At 52.5% G+C, this 24,563-nt stretch overlaps 2 protein-coding genes across 4 annotated transcripts; one reads left to right on the top strand and one right to left on the bottom strand.

Annotated features, from left to right (window-relative positions):
* The first annotated feature begins 209 nt into the window (after positions 1-209).
* On the top strand, positions 210-17,477 carry RRBP1 (ribosome binding protein 1). 3 transcript variants are annotated; one of them, XM_031061259.1, is made up of 21 exons: positions 210-928; positions 3,573-3,721; positions 3,928-4,050; positions 4,821-4,973; positions 5,460-5,578; positions 6,333-6,486; positions 8,129-8,267; positions 8,594-8,781; positions 8,933-8,970; positions 10,106-10,184; positions 10,790-10,882; positions 11,225-11,317; positions 11,419-11,499; positions 11,597-11,686; positions 12,110-12,202; positions 13,106-13,177; positions 13,320-13,415; positions 13,860-13,943; positions 15,438-15,521; positions 15,982-16,080; positions 16,929-17,477. In XM_031061259.1, exons 1-21 carry the CDS (start codon positions 247-249, stop codon positions 16,965-16,967), a joined length of 2,748 nt encoding a protein of 915 aa, XP_030917119.1. In that variant the 5' UTR covers positions 210-246; the 3' UTR covers positions 16,968-17,477. The 3 variants fall into 3 exon arrangements, with proteins under 3 accessions (XP_030917119.1, XP_030917118.1, XP_030917120.1); XM_031061258.1 differs by having other exon boundaries at positions 10,106-10,196; XM_031061260.1 differs by lacking the exon at positions 15,438-15,521 and having other exon boundaries at positions 10,106-10,196.
* Positions 17,478-21,247: 3,770 nt separating this feature from the next.
* Positions 21,248-24,307, bottom strand: DSTN (destrin, actin depolymerizing factor). The gene is made up of 3 exons (XM_005426201.2): positions 23,978-24,307; positions 23,661-23,737; positions 21,248-22,600 (listed from the first exon to the last, which is right to left on the bottom strand). The coding sequence occupies exons 1-3, from the start codon at positions 24,235-24,237 to the stop codon at positions 22,491-22,493; spliced, it is 447 nt and encodes a 148-aa protein (XP_005426258.1). The 5' UTR covers positions 24,238-24,307; the 3' UTR covers positions 21,248-22,490.
* Between the last annotated feature and the right edge of the window lie 256 nt (positions 24,308-24,563).

Genomic DNA, 24,563 nt, shown 5'->3' with positions numbered 1-24,563 from the left:
GATGAAATTTAGTCGCTGAGGTACAACCGGACCCCTGTGCATGGGCAGTGTAGCAGAGGAGCACAAATTCAGGGGTGTGCAGGCAGGTCAGGCTGAGCCACGTGAACCTGGAGTGTTCCTCTTCCCAGTGGAAGGCACAGATGCCCATGTGAGGATCCTCCTCAGAAAAGCCATTGCATTTCTTTCCTCCCCTGCTGCCCCTGACTGTTGTCCTGGTGTCTTGCAGGCACAGAAGAGCGAGGCAGGATGGATGTGTACGACCCTCAGACGCTGGGTGTTATGGTCTTTGGAGGCTTCATGGTGATCTCAGCCATCGGGATCTTCCTGGTGTCCACCTTCTCCATGAAGGAGACATCTTACGAGGAAGCCTTGGCCAAGCAACGCAAGGAGCTTGAGAAGAGCCAGCAGCAGAAATTAGAGAAAAAGAAGAAAGAGAAACTGGTTGAGAAAAAGGGAAAAGCGAAGAAAAAGGAAGAGAAACCGAATGGAAAGATCCCAGAGCAGCAGCTTGCTCCGGAAGTGACAGACCCTCCCAAGGAGGTGCTTCCTGAGCCTGCTGTGGTGCCCGAGCCTGTAACAGTCGAGACTCCTATTGCAGCGGTGGCAGTTGTTCCCCAGGAGAAGGAGAAACCCGTCCCATCACCTAAGGAGAAGAGGAAGAAGGAGAAGAAGGTGGCAAAGGTGGAGCCTGCTCCTAGCCCGGTGCTGGCTCCGCCCCCTGTCAGCGTCCCCAAAAGTTCTCCCGTGCGGGAGGTGGCCCCCAAGGAGGTGCCTGTTGTGGCAGTGCCCCCAGTTGGCACCCAGCAAAGTGCTCCTGTCATCAGCTCTGTCACTGTCAAGAAAAGCGAGGCTCTCCCAGCCCAGGAGGACCAGAAGCATGATGGACCTGCCAAGAAGAAGGCTGCATCCAAGAAGAAGAGCGAGCCAGGTGAGGCCAAATTCCTCTGCCTGTATCCCTCTGGTCCAGCACACGGGTGTTGGAGAGTTACAGGTTCCTCTGGGCTTTGTGTTATGGGCTCTGCAGATGGCAGTGAATGAGAGGTGCATGTCCCTGTCCTGGGAGAGGGTGCTGCACATCTGGGTGGAAAGCCAGGATCAGGTGTTTTCCCCATTGAACCCTGACTGTCAAAAGCACAGAGGAGCTCTCCCACAGTTGGTCACTGCTAGCATTTCCTCCTCCTTTGGTGGAGGTGAAGAAGGATTCTTCAAGCAGAGAGGATTGATGGAGTTTCACACTGCAGGGGATTGATTGTGGAGTAATTAGAGGGAAGTGACTTTGGGTCTCTCACAGGGAAGGGAAAACTTACCCATCATAAGTTGTGCCTTACTTGATTGACTCAAGAGATGGAAAAGATCAGGTGGTCCTGAACTCTGCAGAGTATAAAAAAGGTGTAGGGAGGGGAAAATCAGCTCTTCTGCTGGATTCTTGCCTCTCATTGTACCAGTGGGAACAGTTTGGGATTTGTTTTTGGTTGAGTGATAATTACAGGCACTAAAAACGTGAGTGCTTTCAGACCTGTGGAAGGGTTCCCATGTGGACACATGGCAGAAATCTCCCAAGTGTTCTCAAAGATGTCATGTGATGTGCATAGATTTCTTTCTTTCTTTACCAAAAAAACCCCAAACCAACCCACCAAACTAAAAGACATCCCTTCTTGCTGCCCTTCTGCAGCACATCCAAACCTCTGTGCAGCCTGGCAGTTTCCACACCCACATTTTGGGCCTGCTACTCAGCAGGGCATTTGCAGCTGCTGGGTTTCAAAGATGGGTTAAACCCCTTGAATCTGCTCTTCTGAGGGAAGGATTTTACTAAAGACCATCTCCACATGGTGATGGGGTTTGGAATGACTGGAGAAGCTGCTCCTGGAGGGTATTGCAGGGGTGGTGGGCTTGGGGAAACTGGAGGTGTCTGGTTTGTTGTGTGCACCCATGTGAAAACCACACAAATCCAAGCCCTGAATTCGTAAATCCAAGCTGTCACAGCTGAGGGAATGTGGCTGGGAGATGACCTTTTAGCAATTGTTAAGCTGGGAGCTTTTTGGGCCTCCAAACTTAGATTCCCTTGGGTATGAAGTGCCACCCCTGCATGTCCTGAAAGTGAAGAGTGATGTCTTGGCTGCTCCTGTGGGATTTTGCCAAGGAAAGCTCTTGGTAGGATTTGTGCCATGAAGCCAACTGCAGTTTGACCAAGGTGTTTTCAGCAGCTCTCATCAAATGCAAAGGAACAAATTATTCTGTGGCAGATAAAAATGGGTGTTCAGAGTGCTCAAGGACACATCCTCAGCACTGAAGCAGATGGCAAACCTGACAGGAATGGCTTGGGGTATTTTTCTCCTGTGACTCCACCTGGAGAGGGACGGAATTCTGTTTGGTGTGTCCCTGCACGCTGCAGGGCTGAGCCAGGAGATGCCATGTGCTGTCCTGCAGCCCTGCACTTGCCAGCATGAGTAAAGTGTGAGCCAAGCCTCAGGCTCTGGTGGCACAAGGAGGTGGAGCTGCTCTGGCTGCACTGCTGGGAAGTGGCTGTGGCTGGGGACACAGACACGGCTGCTGCCTGGGCTTGGCACTGCTTTTCCAGATGGATCTACCAGACATCACTTAGCAGTTTACTGTCACTGGCCAGACAGACTCAACTTGGGGAAAACTGATTTATTCCTCATTAAAATAGTGAGAAACAGAGATTTTTTTTTTGAAGTGAAAACAATGCCTTCCCCCCTACCTCCTGTGCTTATTGCCAGGCTCAACTTTACTCCTTCCCTCCTGACTCCTCTACCTCCCATCCCTGAGTGGTGCAGGAGGATGGGGACTGTGGTCAGTTTGTTACAGCCACCCTCTGCAAGTTCTTTCCTCTTCACACCTTTCCCCTGCTCCAGTGTGGGGCCTTCCATGGGCTGCAGTCTTTTGGGAGGAACCTTGTCCAGCATGGGATCCATTCTCTAGAGGAGAATCTCTGCTCCAAGAGATGCAGCACCTCCTCCTCCTCCTCCTCCTCCTTTGAACCTTGCTGCTTGGAGCATCCAAAGCTTTGTATTCAATAGACTGGTGTTAATGACTTCAGGGGCTCTGGAGCTACTGTGGTTTTCTAGGAAGAGGAGCCCACAGGGCCATAGATACATGCAGGAGCCCCTAAACCACTGCCTCTTTGTGTTGTGACCATGTGCACTGAGGTCCTACAACAGCATCGTGGTCCCTGATGCTCCCTGGCTTTCCCAGGTTAGCAGGGGAAGGGTTGGAGTCATGTTGCTCCCTTAGCAAAGATGCTTGACATGTCTGAGGCCCCTGGCACTGGCAAAGCACTCCCTGAGAGTCTCTCCGTTTGGTAGAGGGTGATGGCAGGTGCTGGGACCAGCTGTTGAGCCAGGCAGAGGTGACAGCTGACTCAAGGAGCACGTGTGTGGTGTCATCTCCAGCATTTTCTCGCTGTTCTCACTCAGAGAGGTACCAAATGTGACTCTGGAAATTTGGTTGGATGATGGCTTGAGATGGCAGCTGTGGGCTTGAAGCCTGCTGAGATGATACAATATTTCTGCTGTTGTCCCCAGAAGTCCCAATCCCTCCTCTCTCCTCCCTAGCACCTACAGATTCGGATGGGGCCCTGTACCTGCCCTACAAGACTCTGGTGTCCACAGTCAGCAGCATGGTGTTCAGTGAGGGGGAGGCCCAGCAGCTCATCGAGATCCTGACGGAGAAAGCAGGAATCATCCAGGACACCTGGCACACGGTAGGGCTCTGCTGAGCCTCAGGAGGTGCAGGGGGAGGGGAAGCACCCCATTTTCAGACAGGCTGAGGCTGGCCCTGAGGGTGTCTGGGAGAAGGGAGCTGAATTTTCCCCTGGAGCAGAGGGCAGGATGTCCCCTGTGTGTGTGGGGTGGAGGGGATGGCTCTGAAGGTGTTTGGTCCCCACTGATGTGCATCCCGTGCTGGCAGGCCACGCAGAAGGGTGACCCTGTAGCTGTCCTGAAACGGCAGCTGGAGGAGAAGGAGAAGCAGCTCTCTGCTGAGCAGGAGGATGCAGCTGCTGCCAGGAACAAACTGCGGGAGCTGAGCAAGGTAAGCCCTGGGTGCCCCTCCTGCCATCCCCGCTGTGGCCTCTGCTCATGGTGGCTCTCCATGTGCCTCCTGCTCCCCACATCTCAGCCCCCTGATGGGGCTCTTTGGACCCTTCACCTGTTGGCTGTTTTCTTCCCAAAAAGCAGAGGAGATCTCCCCCCACCACCCTCCTCTGTTGGGCCTGCTCCAGTTTGGGGAGGTGCCAGCCCAAAGAACCGCAGGGTAGTGCCCATGGGCAGCCACGGGAGAAGCAGGGAAAACTCTTTCTGTGAGAGATTGCAGCTTCTCCTTCAGGGAGAAAAGCAAATCCTCCGTCATTTCAGCTCCCCTGAGCTGAGATGGTACCTTTGTAAGGAACCTGATCCTATTTACAGTCCCCTGAGTCAGTCCCCTGCCCCACCTCTTTTTGGGTGTTGAAGGCAGAACAGATCCCTGCCATGCTGAACTTGTCGCTGTCAAGTCCATCTGCTTAATGTTTTTTGTTTACCCCAAACGTTGTGTGATGTTATTTATCCTGGGGGAGGAAAATAAAATTCCAGGCTGTCTTACTCCTTTCTCTTAGCTGGCCCAACATGGAACAACAGTGGCATCCAGTGGCCACAGAGCCCAAAACAAAATGCAGGAGGAAATGTAAGTGCTAAATGTACCTGGGCGTGGGGGCAGCAACGAGAGGGCTAAACTTTATAGTCTGCTGAGCTAGGAGGCCACATCCTCTTCAAATGGGGAGACCTGTGCTCTGAGGACTAACTGGGGGCCTCCTTTCCTGGAAGGAGCTGGCAGCCGAGCGGGCCAAGGCGGGGGCCGTGGAGGGCAGGCTGAAGGAGCAGCTGCTGGCCCGCGAGCGGGAGATCGTGGCCGTGCAGGCACGGATGCAGGCCAGCTACCAGGACCATGTCAGCGAGACCCAGCAGCTCCAGGGCAAGGTGAGCCCCAGAGTGAGCCCTGCACCTGCCTCCTTCCTCTGCCAGGTGGCTGCTGGTGGCACCTGGGTGACATTCTGGAGAAGGCTGAGCCATGTGAAGGGGCGAGAGCCTCGGGAAGGGGCGAGACCTTCAGTGTTCCTGGGCCACGGTGCCAAATTTCCCCCCAAAACCCCTTTAAGGCGCCCCTAAACACCCCTTAAACTCCCCCAGATTCCCTCCCAAACCCCTTCAGGTCCTCCCACACACCTCTAAGAGCCACTTGGTACCCCCCACACTCCCTAAATACCCCCGCAATCTCTTTAAGCCCCCTCCAAACCTCTTTGGAGAAGTGGCACGTTGGAGCATCTTGGGATGTCACACCCCTGAGGGCTGTCAGCATCAGCACACACTCCCCTGCATTGCCAGTCCCTCCTGCTCATCTCCTGGGCTCTGACAGGGGCAGCAAAAGGGCTGCTTGTGGCATTAACCCCTGTTGGGCTCCTCTAGATCCGGACCCTGCAGGAACAGCTGGAGAACGGCCCCAACACGCAGCTGGCTCGCCTGCAGCAGGAGAACTCCATCCTGAGGGATGCCCTCAACCAGGCCACCAGCCAGATGGAAAGCAAGTAAGGCTGGGAGGAGGGGCAGAGCCTGGGGCTGCCTTCTGGCAGACCTTGGCTTGACCACCCCCTTTCCCAAAGGTACTTCTACCGACACCTCAACTAGCTGGAGGTGGAGGAGGGAATGAGGGAGGAAGAGCTTTGCCACATGGCTTTTGGGGATACACCAGGAGAGCAAGGGTGTTCTTCCCAAGTGAAAGGGCAGGAAATCCCTCTCTCCTTTGGGGTCATCTGCTGATGCCAGATTCAACAGGCAGTGGAGTGGGGAGAAGGCATCAGAAGGCACTGTGGTGTTTTTCCCCATAGGGGAGCTCATACTCTCAAACTCAAGAAGAAATGCAGCCAGCTCATTGATGAGAGTGATGGTGCAGAGAACAGAACAAATAGGAGCTAGGTAGAAGAATTTCACACTTCTTTTTATAGACAGTCTGAAATGACTGGTGATTAACAGCAGGCAAATAATTACAGAGTGGACTCCAGCTGTAATGCTTCCTCTTGTGTCTGGGAACACAGATCCATGTATCCTCTACTTCATAAGAAAGGAATGTCTCCTGTGACTGAAACAGGGCTTTTAAAAAGTGATTTGTTGGCTCTTTCCACCCCCTCCCTGAAGGACCAGGAGTGTCCTAGAAACAGGCAAACAAAGTTCACCATTTCAAGTCCTGTATCAGGCCCGCAGGAGGATGTGTTTCCCCCGACCAACACCAGGGAGGCTTGGCTGGGCCTGTGGGCTGAAATGACCCTGCTTCTGTTGCTGCAGGCAAAATGCTGAGCTGGCCAAGTTGAGGCAGGAGTGCAGCAAGCTGATGAAAGAGCTGTCTGAGAAGTCAGAGGTGCTGCAGCAAGAGGAGCAGCAGAGGAAGAGCTGGGAGATCAAAGCGACGGCCTCGGAGAAGCGAATCGAGCAGCTGCAGGTCAGGCAGGCACTGGCAAACCCTGTTCCCTTGCAGGGCTGGGTGCTGAATGGATCCATGCACTTGGCCGTGGGAAGGGCTAGGAGGGGCAGAAGTGTCCATGGTTGGGAAGGAAGCTGCCTGGCAGGTTTCCTGATTGCTCTCCACCCCCATTGGCTTGTCACATTCCCTGTGCCCCCTTGTGTAGCATCACCGTCAGAGCCCAGGGAGCAGCATGCCCTGGTTGAGGCCATTCTTCTGCAGGTGCTCTCTCTCTCAAACTCAGATGGTTTTAAGCTTGTTGCTCTCTCTCCCTGGTGGAAGAGAGGGAGCTTGTGGCTTTTTTGGTTGCCAGCAGGGAGTGGCTGGGTTTGGGGGTTTTAGGGGTGTTGAAAGGACACCTCCCAAGCAGAGCCTCTGAGCACACAGAGGTGTGTTGCTGGCAGGCAGGCTGTACTCACACAGGGAAGAGCATCTTCTTGGGATGTTGACAATGCTCCTGCTGGGATGTTGCTGGGATGTTGCTGAACTGTGTGCTGGGAGCATTAATCCCTGTGTAGCAGACAGGGTGAGGGATGTCTCTGAATTGCTCTGGCCTCTTCAAGAAGGGGTCTCTTCTCAAGAAGAGACCTTTATCTGCACATGCCAAGTTTTGTAGAGGAGTTCCTAGAGCAAGGGGCCTTCCATATCCTTGCTCTTAATTTTTTATGTGCCTGAGGATGTGGCTCTCATTTTGGTGGGCTGCATTTGGCTCCTGCTGCTTTTGCAGGTGAGGAGCAAGGAGGGTGATGTGAGCTCACAGCTGGTGTGAAGGCAGGAGCTGCCCTTCTGCTCAAAGCAGGAGCTCCTAGACATACTTCTGGGAGAACTCCAGAGCTGTCAGCTCACTGCATGCCTTATTGCTAGTTAAATAAATCACACTAGCTGACTCTAAAGTCTGAGATATGCTTAAGGTGCTGGGGAGAATGTGTTCCACAGTAACACCTGGAGCTCTGAGCTGAGGATATTGAGTCAAATCCTCAAAAACCAGAGCAGCTCTGCTTTCCTGGTGGTGCTGAAAGCATCCCTTGGACAGACACAGGCCTGCTGGTGTACCTTTTCCTGTCCCCTCCATGCAAAGCAATTTTTCTCCCTCTGCAAGAGTGCCACTTTTACCTGTAAAGCTGCAACTCATCCTCCTCCCCTTTGCCTTCCCCCTCAAAACTCCTGCCCTTGCCAGCCTCTTCCTTGCTGCTTTCCATGATGGAAAATAAAAAGTATTCCCTGGCCCAAATTGCACAGCCAGTTCCTCCTCCTGTGGAAGCGTGGTTGGGTGTCTGTGCTCTGCAAAGCCCCGTGCCAGCCCCTCTCCCTGCTGGGCTGGGACGGTTTGAACCAGGGCTCTGGGAGGTTTTTCAGAGCTCTCCAGAGGAGAGATTGGCCGTGGAATTGGCCCAGGACTGAGACATTTGGGTATTGTCTGCTTCCCAATGTGAGGGCTGGCACGGGATAAAATGTGAGCGCAACGCGGGGTGCTCTGTGCGCAGAGGGAGCGTGGTGGGAGGATGACTTTAATCACCCAAAACACAGCTTAAAAATAAGATTATGTGACACATGAAGCTTTGCTTCAAACTGGCTGGGGTGTCTGCCACGCTCCAGGAAACCTTCTCTTCCTGCCCTGCAGGCTTACCAACGGGAGGCAGAAGTGATGCTGCAGAAGAGGCTGGACGAGGTCAGCGACGAGCTCCGCAAAACGCAGAGCAGCTACAAGAGCCTGTTGGCAGATGCAGAAAAGACCAAAGGGCAGCAGCAGAGCATCGCTGGTGAGGATCTGGGATCAGCATGGGCAGGGCTGTAGGGCTGACTGGAGACTTTGAGAGCTTGGAGGAGCCACTTGGGGCAGGACAAATGGATCCAGGGATGAGTTAGGCTGCCTGGTGTTGGTGTGAGCGAGACATGGGCTGGTCCGTGGATCTGTCCCTCTCCTGTGCTGGCCTGCATCCCTGCCTGCCCTTTCTGTGCCTCCCCAAAGCATCCTTGGCCAAGAAAAGCTTCTTTGGCTAAGATCCTGCGTGGGCAGAGCAGGGTGGGGAGTGTCCAGGTTTGTTTGCACCTGCCCTACTGTGTTTGTCACCCTTCCCTCCAACAGAGCTGCAGGCCAAGCTGCTGAGCTCCGAGGCAGAGGTTAAAAGTAAGCTGCTGGAGTTGGACAGTGTGAAAGGCAAGCTGCAGGATGCCAGCTCAGAGAATGCAAAGCTTCTGGAGAGGATCAAGTCCATTGAAGCTCTGCTGGAGGCAGGCCAGATGCGGGAGGCAGAAAAAGACAGAGACCTGCAGGTTGTGTGCTCATTCAATTGTGGGGGGAGAAGGGGAGTGGGTGACACTGCTTACACAATCCCTGAGTTTTCTTTGCTCTGGGAGGCCACAGAAAGGGCTGACCTGTGTCACATGCCTGGGGCAGGTCATCAAAGTACTTTGTCTCTTCCAGGCAGCCAATGAAGCAGAAATGAAGCAGCTGCAATCCAGGTGGGTCCAGGTGCACATCTTGCAGTGGCACCTCCAGCTTGCTGTCCTTGTGTCCCAGGCTTCCTTGAGCCCTGAGCCTGTGGCTGAGGGCTTCCTGCCTTCCAGGCAGGTTTGGGGCTTTATTTTCAATTGAAATATTAATTGGCTCTGGTGCTGGCCCCATATAACAGCCAGTCCATTCTGAAGCAGGACTGAATTGCTGGCAGGCACATGAAGTCTGACATCTCCTGCAGAGCAGGAGGCTCTGCTGGTGTTGGTGCTGGGTGTGGGATGTCTCTGGTGCAAGTCCCTGCACATGGCTGGGCCATCCAGAAGTTGTTTTTTAAAGATGTTTCCTGGTATCTCCAGGGATGGAGATTCACCACCACTCTGGGTTCCTGTTCCAGTGTTTGATCACCTCTTCCCCCACCCCCCAGCACAGAAAGGTTTCCTGGCATTTAACTAAATGCCATTAAATTCCCATGTCATGAATCCTGCCTGTTACTCCTTGTCCATGTGCTGGGCACCTCCAAGAAGGCCCAGGCTCTGCATGGGGGGGAGATTTCTCAGATGCCCCCATTGCCAGCAAGCATCCAGCATCCCTCTAAAGAAGGCAGCTGTTGAGTTGTCCTGAGACTCCAGGAGACATGTGTAGTTCTTCTCAAGAACCTGGACTTTGGTTTGCTCAAGCTGGGAGTCCCTTCAGGGCAGATGGGGGATCTGAGAGTGTGGAGGGAACCTGCAGCTTTCTGCTGTCTGGTTGGCAGCCCTGATTTAGGGTTTCTCAAGATAGTGGGACGATAGTTTCAAAATGCAGAGCTGTGGGCTCTCTCAGCCTAATGAGCCATGGATAGCAGCAGCCCCAGTGGTGCAAGCCAGAATTCCTGGCCTTTGCATCAGGTTGCTTCTTCCTCTTTTTGTGTGTGTACAGCCAGCCAGTTAAGTGATTGCTTTTTATTGCTGGTAAGGGAGTAGAAAACCAGATCCCACTCCAGTATTGCCATGGCTGTGATTTTTAGTCCTGCTCCCTCTTCCTCCTGCTGTGTGTAGATCCCAGAGCAGACCAGGATAGGAAGGGCTGTGTCTCCATCTCGGGAGCTTGCTGCCCGTGAGGGAGGTGACTGCTCAGGCTCACTCCTGCATCCTGCCCTTCCAGACTCCAGGAGAAGACAAACCAGCTCTCAGCCTTGGAAAGGGAAGCCACACAGCTGCGGGAGGCAGTGGAGCAACAGAAGGTGAAAAACAACGTGAGTGAGTGACAGACAGACAGCCCATCGTGAGTGAGTGACAGACAGCCCATCATGGTCACCTACTGATGGCTCCAGGGTGTGGCCCGAGGCTCTTCCAGCCCCACGGAGCCCTGGAGGCATTGCCTCATCTGCCAGAGAGCAGGAATACCCCAGGTGGGCTGCCTGAGGAGACATGTCTGTCCCTTGTTCTTTTGGAAGGTTTAGGATCTGGTAAGCCAGAGAGATCCTACCCTGGTAGGGCCAAGGCAATCTCTGAGGGGGTTCCTTCACACCTTCCTGCTCCTGTGCTCCTTATCCCTCTACTGCAAGGTGGTGTCACTTGTGTGGAGGCCACCTTGCATCCCTGCTCTTGGCCTGTGTCCCCTGCAGGCATCCTGAGCTTGCTTCTGGAGCTCCTGTCCCAGCCAGGGCACTGCCAAAGCGATGGGCTGTGTGGAGCCACTGGAAAGACTGGGGAGAAAGGAATGCTTATGGACAGACTCCTGACCAAACCCAGTTCCCTCAGCAGTGGCTTTGAAATAAATCCCCTGCAGTGCCAGCAAGCAGCTTTGTGTGGCTTATTGCCCTCTGTGTGTGTGGTGTCTCCACAGGACCTTCGGGAAAAGAACTGGAAGGCAATGGAAGCGCTGACCACGGTGGAGAAGGCGTGTGAGGAAAAACTGCTTGCTGCTACCAAAGCAAAGGTGAGCCTGGCATTGCCCTGGTGTTGGAAGGGAAGCATTCAGCTTCCCCAGGCCACCAGGGAGGCCTGCCCTGGGTTGCCTGCCTGCTTAGAAAGAGTGCTGGTCCAACCCTTCTGCAAGCTTCTCCAAAATTTTTCTTGTGCATCTCTGGTACTGGTCATGGGTGGGGAACCAGGGACATGGTTGAACTGGAAGTGATGCTTTAGTGGTTCCCAGCACCAGCAGTTTTCTGTGTTGGCTGGTTTCCCCAGCCCTGTAGGCACAGAAGAGCAGGATCAGTGTTGTCAGCCTGGCCAGCAGGTGCCCAAGACCTGCATCCATTGCAGTTTGTCCCTGTTTCAGGAGGAGCTGGCCCAACAGCTGGACGCACTCCAGACGCGAACCAAGCAGACGCTGCTCTCCGCCCTCCCAGGAGTCACTGTGTCCTCACAGCAGGTGGGACAGGCTTCCTCAGCCCTCCCCAGAGCTTCTCCTCATGGGAAGGAGCGAGGTCTAAGCATCCTCCTTCTCTCTTGTTCTCTTTTTTCCAAACTCAGGACTATGACATGTGGCTACAGGAGTTTAAGGAGAAGACCGTGGGTGTGCTAAAGCAGCAGATGATCACGACAGAGCCACCAGTAAGTGATGGCTGGAAAGTGGAGGGGTGAGGGTGTGCTGGAGGGTCACATGTTTCTTCTTTTCATCTCTCTCTCCTTCCTTTCCCTCTCCTTTTAGGATTCAGCTCTTAAATTAAAAGAGGCAGAAGAAGCACAAAGCACTTTACAGGCAGAGTGTGAGCAGTACAGAACGATCCTTGCAGAGACTGTAAGTTCCTGCCCTTTGCACTGTGTTGGCTTCCCACTGGAAACCCCTCTGGAGAGGTCTCCTGTCAGCCCAGGCTGCCCATGAGCTCAGGGTGGGCATCCCTTGGTGTGGTGGGGGAGCTGCTGTGTAGTGGAGTATTTGTCAGTGAGACAGAGGAGCAGGATAAAGCTGAATTTCTAGAGCTCTTCAGCCTAATTGTGTTGGGAACCTTGCTGGTGGTGATGGGATGAGACACAGCAAGGGCTCTGATAAACTGGTTGAGCCAGAACAGGGATTAGGAGCCCCCAGCCCCATCTGATTCTAATTCTGTCCCCTGTTGTTTGGCCCAAATCCTTGGAGAGGCTTTGGAGGCTTCCAGCCCTTGGACTGCTCAGCCTGCTGGGGCTGCAGGAGCTTTGGGCTCAGCTGAGGCTCTGCCCACAGGAGGGGATGCTGCGAAACCTGCAGAAGAGCGTGGAGGAGGAGGAGCAGGTGTGGAAGGCAAAGCTCACAGCCTCTGAAGAGGAGCTCCAAAAGGTGTGTGTTGGGTTTGGTGCTCCTGGAGCTGGACTTCCAGGAGAAGGGGATCTGTTGGCTGTAAATTGGTTGATGGCCCTCAGTGTTCCCGTCAGCTATGAACATTGAGACACAGGAACTTTTCTCCCCAAATCTACCCCTCCTGTCACCAAGCCAGCTGACAAAAAGCCCACCTCATGTAGAATCTTCCCTCCTGAATGCAGAACTGAGACTGAGCTGTTTTCCATGGTCTGGCTGCTCCCTATCCATCCCGTGGGGTTTTGGAGTTAACTGGGACTGCAGGGAGCTGGGGGAGGCTGTTGTACAAGAGATGTTTGATTTCTCAGCCTGCTGCTGGCTCCTGCAGGGCCAGCACTGCTGAGGGCTGCTCTGGGATTGCACAGGGTGACGTGGCTGCTGCTGGTGTTCCTGATGGCAAGAATGTCTGGTGCCTGGGGCAGCTCCCAGAGCAATCCTGCCTCTCTGTGGAGAGGAGGTGAATTCCTCCTTTCCAAACACTTCAGCATCTGCAGAGTCCTCTTCAAAAACCAGCCTGGGTTTAAGTGCTTTTTCTGGCAGCTTGGCCTCTCTTAATAACGAAGTCCATGCCACCTCATTGGAAAATTGCTGCTTCCAGACCAAAAAGTGCTTTCAGCCGGAAGCTTGTGCTGAGTCTCGTGATGGTTTCTCGGATGTTGAAACCTGACTGCAGCCATTTGAAATGCTGCAGGCAACAGCTGCTGCCTTGCTCCCCTATTTATGGCCTCTGTGTGTGTTAGACTTGTTCTCCCTGGGAGAGCTCTTCCATGGAGCTCCCCTTGGGATGGGCACAGGATGAAGTGGGAAAGGTGGGAATCAAACAGCAGCCACTTTCTGACTGAGCCAAAGGTGCTCAGTGTCCTTCTCTGATCCTTTCTGCTTCAGTCACACCTGCAGCTGAAATCCCTGGAAGGTGTGGTGGAGAAGTTGAAAGCAGATCTGCAGAGCACAGATCAGGTGAGGGCTTTTGGGGAGGGGAGGTCTCTGCATGGGTTGAGTCAGGCCCCATCTCCTGACTTGCCTTTAGCCACAGGATGTTTGGGATGTGTTGGACCTTCACACAATCAACCCCCTCCTGCTTTCCTCTCTTTTCATGCAGTTAAAGGAATACACCTCTCTTCTGGAAACACAACTGGAAAATCACTTGGAGACAGCCAGCTCCGAGCGCCAGAACTACACAAAAGAAGTTGAAGCTGTAAGTGTGGAGGCTGCTGCCTTCTTCAGCTTTTTCTAACCCTGACTCCCCACCCATGCACATTTTGGGGATTTGAGGAGTGCCCTGGGCATCTGGGAAGTGCCCCAGGGATCTTCAGCTTTGCAAAGAAAGAGGAAAACAGATGGAGATGTTGCTCCAGTCTGGGTTGTAGACTCCTAAAGCCAAGAATCATGGGCAAGGAGATGGGTCAGGGACACAGGACAGATCTCTGTAGAGGTGCTGCTCCTGGGTGGCCTGTGTGGTTGCTGTGGCTCAGGTGAGACAGACCTGTCCCATGGCTGTATTTGCTTGAGCAGGCACAGCATGTGATGACACCATGACCTTTTTGGCAAGATGTTGCATCATGAAAAAGCTTCCTTGGGCCAAAGAGTTCCTAAACCAAGTGCATTAAAGGAGTTGGTTTTTTTTTCCTTTCTTTGGCAGTTGAGGCTGCTCTTGTCAGAGTCCCAGGAGCAGCTGGAGGCAGCAAAGACTGAAACACAGAAGCAGAGCAAGGAGCTGGCCCTGGTAAGAGCTGGGAATGCCCTGCTGGGTCCTTGGGGCTGGCTTGCAGAGCAGCTGTGGGGCCAGCACCCTTCCTGTGGGCTGAGGGAGGGCAGGAAGGCACAGCCTTGACAAACCTGGTGCTGCTGGGGACCACATGTTCAGAGGGGATTGCTGGGAGCCAGGAGGAGATTTAGGAGGAGATTTTTATTTCCTTGTCTTTCCTCCTGTGATGAGATGGGAAAGGGAGATCAGAGGCTTGCTCAAGCTGGTGTGTAGCAGAAAAACCCAGCTGCCCCACCACTGGACACTTGTCACAACACCACCCTGGGGCAGGGTTTGGTATCCATCCATCCATCCATCCATCCATCCATCCATCCATCCATCCATCCAGGTAGAATCATTTGCTCTGCACCCCTGGGAGCTGTTGAGCCTGCAGCTGCCCAGCTCAGAGACCACTGTCCTGCTCTGGCAGAAACTGAGGTGGTCTCCCAAGCACTCCAGCTGGTGTGCAAGCCAAGAATCTGTCAGGCTTTATCTGTAGGCTCGTGGGAAGGCTGTGGCCCAGGGATGTGTCACTGAGCCAGGCTTGCTGCTCATCCCTCAGGACAGGCAGCAGCTGAGTGAGGCAAAGAGCCACGTACAGGAGGGAGGAGCAGTGGGGTTACCATCTGAGCCAAGTGAGCCTGCAGCCCTCGAGGTTAGGGTGCTGAGGCCGCTCCTGGGGAGGCTCTGATCCATAACCATGTCCCATGTCCTGTGTCACCATCTCTCACCGCATGGAGAGCTGCACACAGCTCTGCTCAGGGCTGTCTCAGCTGTGTGGTGTCCCATCCTGTGCTGGGGGGCAGCCAGCCCAGCACCCCCCAGTTGGAATCCTGGATGCTGAGAATGCATTAACCATGTGTCCTTTCCCATAGCAGTTGGCTTTCAGCAGGCTGTTCCCTTTGGGAGCCCTCTGGCAAGCTTTGGGGGGTGGTGACAGTGCCCTGTGGGGTTCAGAGTCTCCTCAGAGGAAGGGGACACCCCCCTGACAGAGCTGTGCTGGGATCCCTTCCCTGCCAGGGAGGATTAGGGTTACAGAGGCTCCATAAATCCTGCTGCAGCTGGGCTGAGGGCATTAGCAGCAGCTGTTCCCTTCCAGGCTGACACCTCTGACCAGTGGCAAGGGCTCTGTCTTTCTCCTTTAATCCTGTTAACTGTGGAGCCTTCTCCCAGGCATGGGGGCCTGCCAGGCACATCTTTCTCTATGGGATGCCTCTCATCCCACATCCCAGCTGGTGCTGCCTGAGGAGCAAGCAAAACTGAGCAGTGCTAAGCCAGGCCCCAGGCTCGCCATCAGCAATCTCCCTGCAGAGGGGGGATGCTTGTACCTATTGCCCTTCAGTGCTGTGGGGAAAGCTTCTGGTTTTATTTCTTCTGTCCAGCCCAGCTCTCTTGGTGATGTCCCTGCTAGCTCATTTCTTGAATCTTTTTTAAAATGCTCTTTCTGGGTGTTTTCCCCTCTTCTCAACACAGTTGAAAACCCAGCTGGAGCAGAACGAAACGCTGGCAGAGAAGGAGCAAATGCTGCGGCAAAAGCTGGCACGGGAGCTGGAGGAGGTGGGTGTGGGTGAGAGGATACCAGGGTGTGCAAAGCCTTCCTGCATTCTGGGCTGCTAATGAAGCCCAAGAATTAATTTGAATAATTAATCTGAAGGCTTTTCCCCATCACTGTCCACACCTCAGCCATCCCTGTGAGACGTTCCCTCCCACATCTGAAGGACTTCTTACAGCAGCTGTGCCCATGTGGCATCACTGGCCCCTCAAATTCAGCTGTCCCAACCCCCCCATGTCTTGTGCCAGCTTTTTCCTTGGAGGGTTATGGGCTTGAGCTGGGTTTCCTGCTGCTCCAAGTGAGAAATGCCATCTCCCCGCTGGAAGCAATGCCTTCTGTGTCTGCAGCACCCAGCTCCTCAGCAGGACACAGCCAGCAGGCACTGGGGGTGGCTGGAGCAGGCAGGATGTGAGGGAGATGCTGGCACTGTTGGCTTCTGTGCTCACTGAGTGTGTCCCTTTGCAGGCCCAGAGCTTGGCACGCAGCTTGCAAGCAGAGCTGGAAAAGCTGAGGCTGGCTGAACATGCAGCAGCTTCAGACAAGGAGGAGGCCCAGCATCTCAAGGTGAGTTGGCTGTGCCACTACAGCAGAAGTCACATGTGAGCAGGACTATGGGCATGATTTATCATGTCTGAGCTTTGGGGAGCAAGGCCCATCCCATGGTCACCCTGCAGGAGAGGGCTGAGAGCTCCAGTGTGGCTGAAGGAGAGCAGGGCCACTGCATCCCTGCAGGTGAGATCAGTGTGATGCTCTGAGCAAACACTCACAGGCTGGGCTTTTCATACACTGGGAAACCATCCAGTCCTGGCCCACAGCATCTGCAGGGAGCCAGAGAGAGGTCTGGGGGTGCCTGTTCTCCCTGTTGAGGTGGGAACTGGGTGTTCCCCATGCCTGTGGTCACTGAGACAGCTTGATGCAGACCTGAGGTGGCCTGAGGTGTTTTGAAGGGGGGAAGGTCACCAGGTGGCAAAGGGAGGCTCAGGCAGGTGCCTTCTTTTGACTGCCATGTAGGAAAGACTTGAAAAAGAGAAAAAATTAACAAAGGACCTGGGCCAGGCAGCAACCAAACTACAGGAGCTACTGAAGGTTTCCCAGGACCAACTGGCCAAAGAGAGAGAAATGGTGAAGAAGTTGAAAGAACAACTTCAGGAAATGGTACTGGTGGTGGCCATGTTCCCTCCCCTTGGTGCTGGTGGAGGCCCTGGGGCAGTGTGCAGCAGGCAGGGGTTTAAGAGTGGAGGCAAGGTGGTCCTTGCTGCCAGAAACCATTTGGGTGGCTTTTGGGAAACGCTGAGACCACACGAGATGGTGGTCAAGGTCCTGGCCCATCTGTGAAATGCTTTGAGCCTTGAGCTGCCATGAGAATAAGGGTGAGGCCAGCTGAGTAACCCACTTCTTTTTTTGTTCTCCAGGGGCAAGAGGACAGTTCAAAGGAAGGGACTTCAGTTTGATGAGTCTTCACCCTGGACCTTACAGTTAACTTACCAAAATGCCTTACACATTCCTAAAAATAAAAATTTATGCTAAATTTACTGTAGATAAAAGATACAAGCCATTAGTGACCCAAAACCTAGTTTTGAAACTTACAAGAAAACATAAAAAAAAATCCAAAAAACCAACCAGTAAACACTGCAGTTTGTAAGAAAATCTTCATACTGTTTTGTACAACTCTTCATTTCCTGGGGAGCTGCTGTGGCCACTGCTGGGGTTTCACCCTCCTGTTCCAGCAGAACCCAGCAGTGTGTGAAAAGGGAAGAGACTGTGCTTGTACATCAACCAGTGCAATTATAATTATATATTTTTTTCCTTTTTTTTTTCTTTTATTTTCTTTTATTTTTTTTGTTTTGAGTGAAAGGAGTGTGAAAGTAAGACCCACCATGGAAGGATGCCCTCTTGGCTGGGTGGCTCTTGGCACGTGTATTTCTGGGTGTCGATGCGATTAAAACGACGTAGTGAAGAGAGCTTGTCCTTGCTTTATTTTTCTTGGAGGTTTGTTTGTGTTGGGTTTTTTTAAGTTTGCAAGCCAGGTAGGGCTTTGGGGTCACTGAAGAAGGACTTTGCTTTGGCCAGGAGCTGTGTCACAGAAGCCATCCCCTGGTTTTTATTCACTACAAGCGAAGGAGAGAAACTTCATTCCCACTGTTTTCCCACTGCTGGTGCAGGGCTGACCTCCCTGTGTGGGGTTTGGCAGAGGGATGGACACTTTGTCATGGCAGTAGGGGCATGGTGGGGACAGGACCATTCCTCCTGCTTGCTTTAAAGCTTAGTGCTCCCCTGTAATCTGTCCCTGTGGGTGCTGTGCGGTGGTGGTGGCCCTTGGCTACTGTCAGGCTCTCTAGCCCTCTGCTCTCTCTTCTTGTTGCTTTCCTTTTTATTTTTTTTTCTTATTTTTTTTAATTATTCTTTTATTATTCTTTTCTTTTGCTTTCTTTTTTATTTTCAAGCTGGTTTCTTAGGAAATGGCAGAGGCCACGTGACAGCTTGGTGCTGTCTCCCCACAATAAAGCTGCTGAGCCCAGTGCTGACATCAGCAGGCTTTGAGAGAGGGGAGGAAAAAGGCCCCTCAGTCCCTCCAGTGCCTGCAGAGAGCCAAGGCCAGGAAGGAGGATGAGGGGCAGACCTGCTTCCATTTTGTTCCTGGGGAAGGCCAGTGTGTGACCAACCCCTGTACCACACCCCTGAGACTTCACAGGACTGGGACATCCTGTTCCTCCCTCAGCACTGTGGCTTTTGGGGCCATGATGAAAGCTGGGGGAGGGCTGTGTGTGACTCAGCTGGGACCAGGTGAGAACAAAGGCCAAGGAAATGGGGGGCTGAGAGCCACCCCTGCCCCCTCCTTTGTGTGTGTCCCCCCACTCCCTGTCCCAGTACAGGTGGCAGAGGGGGCTGCTCTCCCCATCCTGGAGGGACAAAGGAAGCAGACCTTTGCCCCACAGCCAGAGTTAGCCTGTGGTTTATCTTCGTGGACTTTGTGGCACATGTGGAGGAACACACGAATCGAGGGCCCCTGGTGACCTCAGCCTGTCAGCACTGTCACTTCCCCCAGCCCAGCATGCCTGACCTGTTGGATGGACGCTCCCCAAAAGCGAGGGAATGGCTGATTGTGTCAGGATTGCACCAAACCCCCACCCAAGCCACAGGCAGGAGGGAGCTGTGGAGCATGGCAGGGCTGCTCTCACCCCCAGCAGCCAGGGCAGGAAGGGCCCTGCAGCTGCCAGGAAGTGACGCAGTTCCTTTGGTTTTGCAGTTCTTGGCTTTTGCAACAATTCTTTCCTTTCTTGCGAGCTGCTGTGCACAGACAGCAGAGACCCAGCCTCCCTCAGAAGCAGTGACAGAGGCAGCACAGCCGGGGCAGGAAGGGCAGTCCGTGCTCTGTGCACCACGGAGCAGGCTGGCTCCAGTGGGGGCTGTCCCAGTGTCCCCAGCCCCAGGGCACACCGTGCCCTGCTGGCACACAACACCCAGCTGCCTGTTTTAGGAACACAGAGAGAAGGACTGCTCTTGTGAAGCAAAGCTGAAATAAAAGAACTCTTTTTGGGGAAAGACATTCATTGGACTTTCTTACACCTGGAACGGTACTGTTGCCATGTTTTAATTCCCTTGGCACCTTGATGGAAGGGGAAGGACATCCTGAGGGGCCAGAGAAAGCCTCACCTTGCCCAAGAGCACACGGAGCTGAGGCCTGGCCAGCCCCTTTCCCTCCAGCTGGTGGGATTTGGGATTTTGCCATGTGCCCACCCAGAGTCACCTCCTTTTCTCCAGGAGAGCCACCCAGGCTTGGTGCTTGTCAGCCCATGACTCAGAGCAGCCCCAGCACTGCAGGCAGGTACCTTCATTGATAAAGATCAACAAGTTGCTCAGCTGGAGTGACTTGGAATAAGAACACTGGATCCTTCTGCTGATTCAGCCATGCCTGGAATTCTCTTTCAGCCTGGGTACCTGGGCTTATCAAGGCACAGTTGCAGAGACTCAATTTAACCCTCCTTGTAAATTACATTTACACTGCCTGCTGTTTACTCTTAGGCTTGAATTATCAGTCTCCATTTCCTGTTCTCAGCTTCTCACGGGACAAATGACCAAAAATGGCTTTTGCGAAACCATTGCCTGCACGTGTACTTCAAAATGTTCACACTACCTCAGCAAGTGTGACTGAGCTGCCTCCCTCACCTCCTTCACCTTTTCCTTCGTGTGCCCCTGTTAGGCAGTGATTTCTCCCACCAGCAACCAGCCAAGTTATAGGAAGCATTCATGTTGTCTCTCCCTTCTTGTCTTGCCTTTTCAGAAGGTCTGGGTGATTTGGGAGAAATCTTAAAAACAGTCACAAGTTTCCTCCCCTTGAAAAGCAGAGCAATCCTGAGAGAGGAAGTTTGGCCACAAACCCCACGATGTGGACAAGCCCACAGCACTGCAGCTCTGAGGATGAAGAGTTAGTTCTGGAGCACAAGGATCCCTTTGGGACTTCTTGTGAGGGTCCTAAAAGCTCTCCAATGGGCTGAAGCAATAGCACCACACCCAGCCAAGGCTCAAAGTGTCACCTCTTATCACTCACTTCTGCGACTAAGGTACTTTGAACCCAAGTCCCTGATCCAAGGGCTTTCACACTGTGGGAAATGCTCTCCTACCTTACAGGTCTGACATCCTTCCTCTTTTGCAGTGTCTCCTGCTCCATTTTGTGACCAAGGAAGGAAATCCCAGGCAGAAGTGCCCACAGCATCACCTGGGCTAGACAAAGATGCCTGCAGCCTGGAGGCACCAGCTATCAGCTGGATCTTGGCTAGGAGGTGCCTGTTTGTCAGGCAGCACCACTCCCAGTGTGTCACAGTGGTTTCCTTATCTCCAGGTGGACTTTGGACAGGGATCAGAACTGCAGACACCTGGGCAAGGAGGAGCTGTTTATGGGGATCATTACCCACTTGGGTGAGGCCCCAGTTGACTGAAAGACAGGATGGAAGCCCCAGCAGAATCCAGGCCAGTTTGCTTCGCTCAGAATCAGGAAGCTGCACTCCAGTGGGTCCCTTTGCATCAGAGAACCTTGTGCTCCCAGCCCTGTGACCCGTGTGGGTGCCAAGTCAGAGCAGTCACCCAATGCCTGTCTTTAATGAAGGGTTTTACCCACTCAGCCTGGCCGGAGAGGGCACATGCTGAGTTAGGTAATGGCCCATTATTTCCCTGGGCCCCAGACACAGCACACAGCTGGCACTGCTCTGCCAGGAGCTGAGGGGACACCACAGCTTTCTGTCCCTGCACAGCTGGGAACAGCTCAGGGAGCAAGGGCCATCCTGTGACTGCCCTGGCTCCATGGGCCTGGCCAGAGAAAGCTCCCTCAGTCCTCATGGGACAGACAGTGCACAACACCCAGCACATGGCTGGGCTCCTGGGCTCAGACTGCAAACAGGGAATGGCTCCCAGGACAGCCCCAGCCAACGGGAATTTGGGCCCAAAGCCTAAAGGCAGAGAGAGGTTTGGGAGCTGGAGCCTGCAGCAAGCAGGGGGATGCAGAGCCAAAGGGGAGAACACACTGCAGAGACAAAGCTGCTTTCCCCCAGATCCCTCCAGCTTCACCAGCTCTTTCTTCCAGCCTGTTTCCCCCACTCCTGCTCCCAGAGCAGAGCAGGGCAGTCGCTGCAGAAGGCACAGCAGCTCCCTAAGTGCTTACCCAGAGCCAGCAGAGCCAGCCCCCTGCAGGAGGGCTGATCCCGAGGCTGGAGAGCAATCAGTCACTGACCCAGGGGAGGGAAAGCCCATTTATTTAGGCTGTTCAAATTTGGCACGCACAGAACATATCACAGTAATGCACTGGAGGCTAAGGGTTTTGGTTTTTTTTTTCTTTTTCTCTACAGACATACAAGAAAACTCTATGCAACTCCCATGTACACATTACACAAAGGAAACAGCTTTAATCAACCACTGATGAAACATGGAAGCTTTTAAGATCTCTGTAGCTGGCACAGGAATGTTCTCTACCCCCCATACAAAAGGCATTTCAGGTCAAACTTTCTAGTAGGTGATATTTCCATGCATTTCTACAGAATTAAAGAAGCTAACAGACAAAAAGCCCAGATCAAGCCATATTAGTCAGGCTGATTGGTTCTACTAAGTTAAATCAATAGTAATTATGGACAAATGGACCAAGTGACCAAGGACTGGGGCTGAAAATACCATTTTTAAAAGTTGTGGTTCCTTTTCATTTTACTACCTATAACTGGAGAGCTCTGATCTAAGAATCTGCATTTATAAAAGCCTCAGAAGCATCTGATCCACTAGTAAGTGTATATTAGAGAAAGGTAGTTCTAAATTAAACTGTGTCAACAGAAAAAGCAATTTCTATAGAATCACTCAGGAGGAAAGAGACCTCAAGACACTTTATAACAAGAAAATTGAACCTACAGAACAAGTGAACCTTTAAATATTATTACTGCACTGTGAGTTTACAAGAGAGTGGATTAGGACTACTTCTCCAGAAAAAGTGTGTCTGTTTTATGTCTAGCTTCATAATTAGGCTTTTTTAGTACAGCTCTGCAACTGGCAAGCACGAAGAATTTAACCCAGTTTGGTGCTCACAGGTTGCTTCAGCTGAAGTTAAACTACAGGTTTTAAGTTTTGTCTTAAATGGTTACAGGGGAAAGTTTTTGAATTTTGCTTGTTGCTATTTGGAAAAGCAAGAACAGGAACCAGATCATTCTCACCTCTCCACCTTTCATGATACACTGCTCCAATTTTTAGAGACCTTTAGTGTTAATCCACTGGGGACAGTACTGGGCTGGACAACCAATGCAAATATTAATACACCAAGATAAATCCTTAATTTGATTTATTTAGGGTCATTTGTACATACGAGCTACATCTCCAAAATCTACTTTTTTCTACAAGACAGCTTCCCTACTGTTAGTGAAACCCTTGCCTAGAATGTTTGCTTTATATAACTGATCTATTAAAACATGGAATGCTTGTAGAGTTGTGGCACTGTATGACATCTACACGGGACTTCCTTCAAAAGCTACGACTAGGGAGCCTCCTAGCTTCTCAGCAATGCAAGCTCGGTTCAGGTCCTCTGGCCCATTTGCTTGGCATTCATGCTTTATGCCTAAAAAAAGAGGCAAAACACTCAATAATGCAGTATTTCAACATGCTGGTAAGCAATCAAAGAAACATACCTGGTAGTAATATTAGAAGAAGCAATCCAGTCACTCAAGCAGACAAGTCCTGCCTTAGCTTAGGGAATTTGATGGTTTTTCCCTGCCTCGTCCCAGGAGACATCTGGCTGCACACCAAATGTCACTGAAGGGACACGAAGGCAGAAATCTGTCACTAGCCCAGTGCTCAGGCTGCTGGCCTTTCATAGCAGGCTCTTAGAGCAAATCCCTCATTTCTTGTGCTGCCCTGGATACGGCAGGGGAGGGAGCTCCAGGCAAGCACATGGAGAGGGCTCGCTCAGCTCCCGCTGCCTCTGCAGGGGTGGCTGAAAGCACCACCCTGCAAACCTGAGAGGCACAGACTGAGAGCTGGGCTACCCAACCAACAGCGCTTGCTTTTCCTTTTTAGGGCTGGAGAGGCCAACCCATGTCTGCCTTGTATGGTGGAAAACAGAATTTCCTTGGGATTTCTTTTTCTCAGCACACAACAGTTTCCCATGGCAGTTCCAGTCCCTGGAAGGCTGGCACTGCTGCACAAAGATCCTGTCAGTCTTGCACAGTGCACGATCTTGGCCCAGTGCAGCCTGAGGAGATCAAGAGTGCTACCTGGCTATCAGCCAAACTGGCTTACTACAGCATAGTAAGTTTATGAGTCTGCATTTGAACAGACACAGGGATGGAAGTGCTCTGCCACTGAGGCAGCTCTGCACAAAACACAGCCAGGGTTGTGTTATGAATCTTATGGTTTCTAGCCTGTATGGTGCCATGTGCTGCTCCATATGGTCCATCACACATTGCAAAACCTACTCTTGTCCTGAGCACTGTCCTAGTGCCTCTGAAACTTTGTCAGATAATGTAAATTTGTGCTAGAGCTCATTTTAGCTCTGTCACATGACACTTCACTTCTCACTAGTATCTCAGAAAAACAACAACAAAAACCCCCCCCCAATTCAGCCTTCCTGTGTACTCCAGGGACACAGCAGAGTTAGGAACATTAGTTACATTACGTACCTTGAAACTTCTTTTTGATTGCATCCTTGGAGCTTGCGTAGATCATCTTACTTTTGAGAGGTGCTTGTTCTGGTGCCCTAGGGGAGACACCACAGACAGTGAACTTAGTGACACTGATTACCCACCCCAGACAGAAGCTGTATCCTACCCAGCATGGACAACTGGAACATCTCATGGCTCCAGAATACAGGCATCAGGCTGCCCAGCTCACTTTAAGCCTGCCATTTTCCCAGTGTGGGCAATACAAACACTCAGAGACCTCACCCACAGAGCCTGGACTGCATGCTAGGAATGAGAGAGTTGGGAAGGTGGCTTACCACAAGAAAAACATCAGCTCTTCTTTTTTGGATTCCTTGGTCTCGAAGCTTGCATCATACAAGGCATAGCGGCAATCCTTCTCGGGAAGCATCTGCACAAAGTGCTTGAAAGGGTCGGTGACTGTCACTCCGACGTCTCCCACCAGAATCTCTTTGCCTTCCTCCACAATAATGCACTTTTTGTCTGGACTGAGGCAGAAGATGACAGCCTTCTTCCTCTTCTTGATCTCCTCCGGCGTGGAGCACTTCCGCACTTTCATGTCGTAGAAGATACGGCACACCTCATCGGCCACTTGTACTCCGGAGGCCTGCAGAGACCACAGCAAACACCTTCAGGCCCTGCACCCCTCCTTTTCCCAGCTACAACATGGCACTGCCTTGCATCCAAGGCTAGGAGACAATAGATTCTTGCAATAGTCACTGCAGCCCCTCTTTTCCAAAGCCAAGTAAAGAATCTGGAGTCTGGCTGCTGCCCACAGCTGCCTGCCAACCCAAAAACGATTCCAAAGAAGGCACAATCCCACTTCCACCATTGGAACACTGTTTTGGGGGAGTTTTACAGGCATGCCAACCCCTTGTTCTCTGA

The sequence above is a fragment of the Geospiza fortis genome, unplaced genomic scaffold, assembly GCF_000277835.1.
Source record: "Geospiza fortis unplaced genomic scaffold, GeoFor_1.0 scaffold271, whole genome shotgun sequence".
NCBI classification, from domain to species: Eukaryota; Metazoa; Chordata; class Aves; order Passeriformes; family Thraupidae; genus Geospiza; species Geospiza fortis.
Note: the sequence above shows the minus strand (reverse complement) of the source record. Positions and strands in the feature narration are given on the sequence as shown.

What these genes read in the sequence shown, in the direction of transcription:
- RRBP1 (XM_031061258.1), top strand. Translation starts at nt 247, where the DNA reads ATGGATGTGTACGACCCTCAGACGCTGGGTGTTATGGTCTTTGGAGGC. An exon ending in CAAGAAGAAGAGCGAGCCAG is followed by an intron (nt 929 to 3,572) that starts GTGAGGCCAAAT and finishes TCTCCTCCCTAG; the next exon opens with CACCTACAGATTCGGATGGG. An exon ending in CTGAAGAGGAGCTCCAAAAG is followed by an intron (nt 12,203 to 13,105) that starts GTGTGTGTTGGG and finishes TTTCTGCTTCAG; the next exon opens with TCACACCTGCAGCTGAAATC.
- DSTN (XM_005426201.2), bottom strand. Translation starts at nt 24,237, where the DNA reads ATGAAAGTGCGGAAGTGCTCCACGCCGGAGGAGATCAAGAAGAGGAAG. An exon ending in GAGCTGATGTTTTTCTTGTG is followed by an intron (nt 23,738 to 23,977) that starts GTAAGCCACCTT and finishes TGTCTCCCCTAG; the next exon opens with GGCACCAGAACAAGCACCTC. An exon ending in AATCAAAAAGAAGTTTCAAG is followed by an intron (nt 22,601 to 23,660) that starts GTACGTAATGTA and finishes CTCTTTTTTTAG; the next exon opens with GCATAAAGCATGAATGCCAA.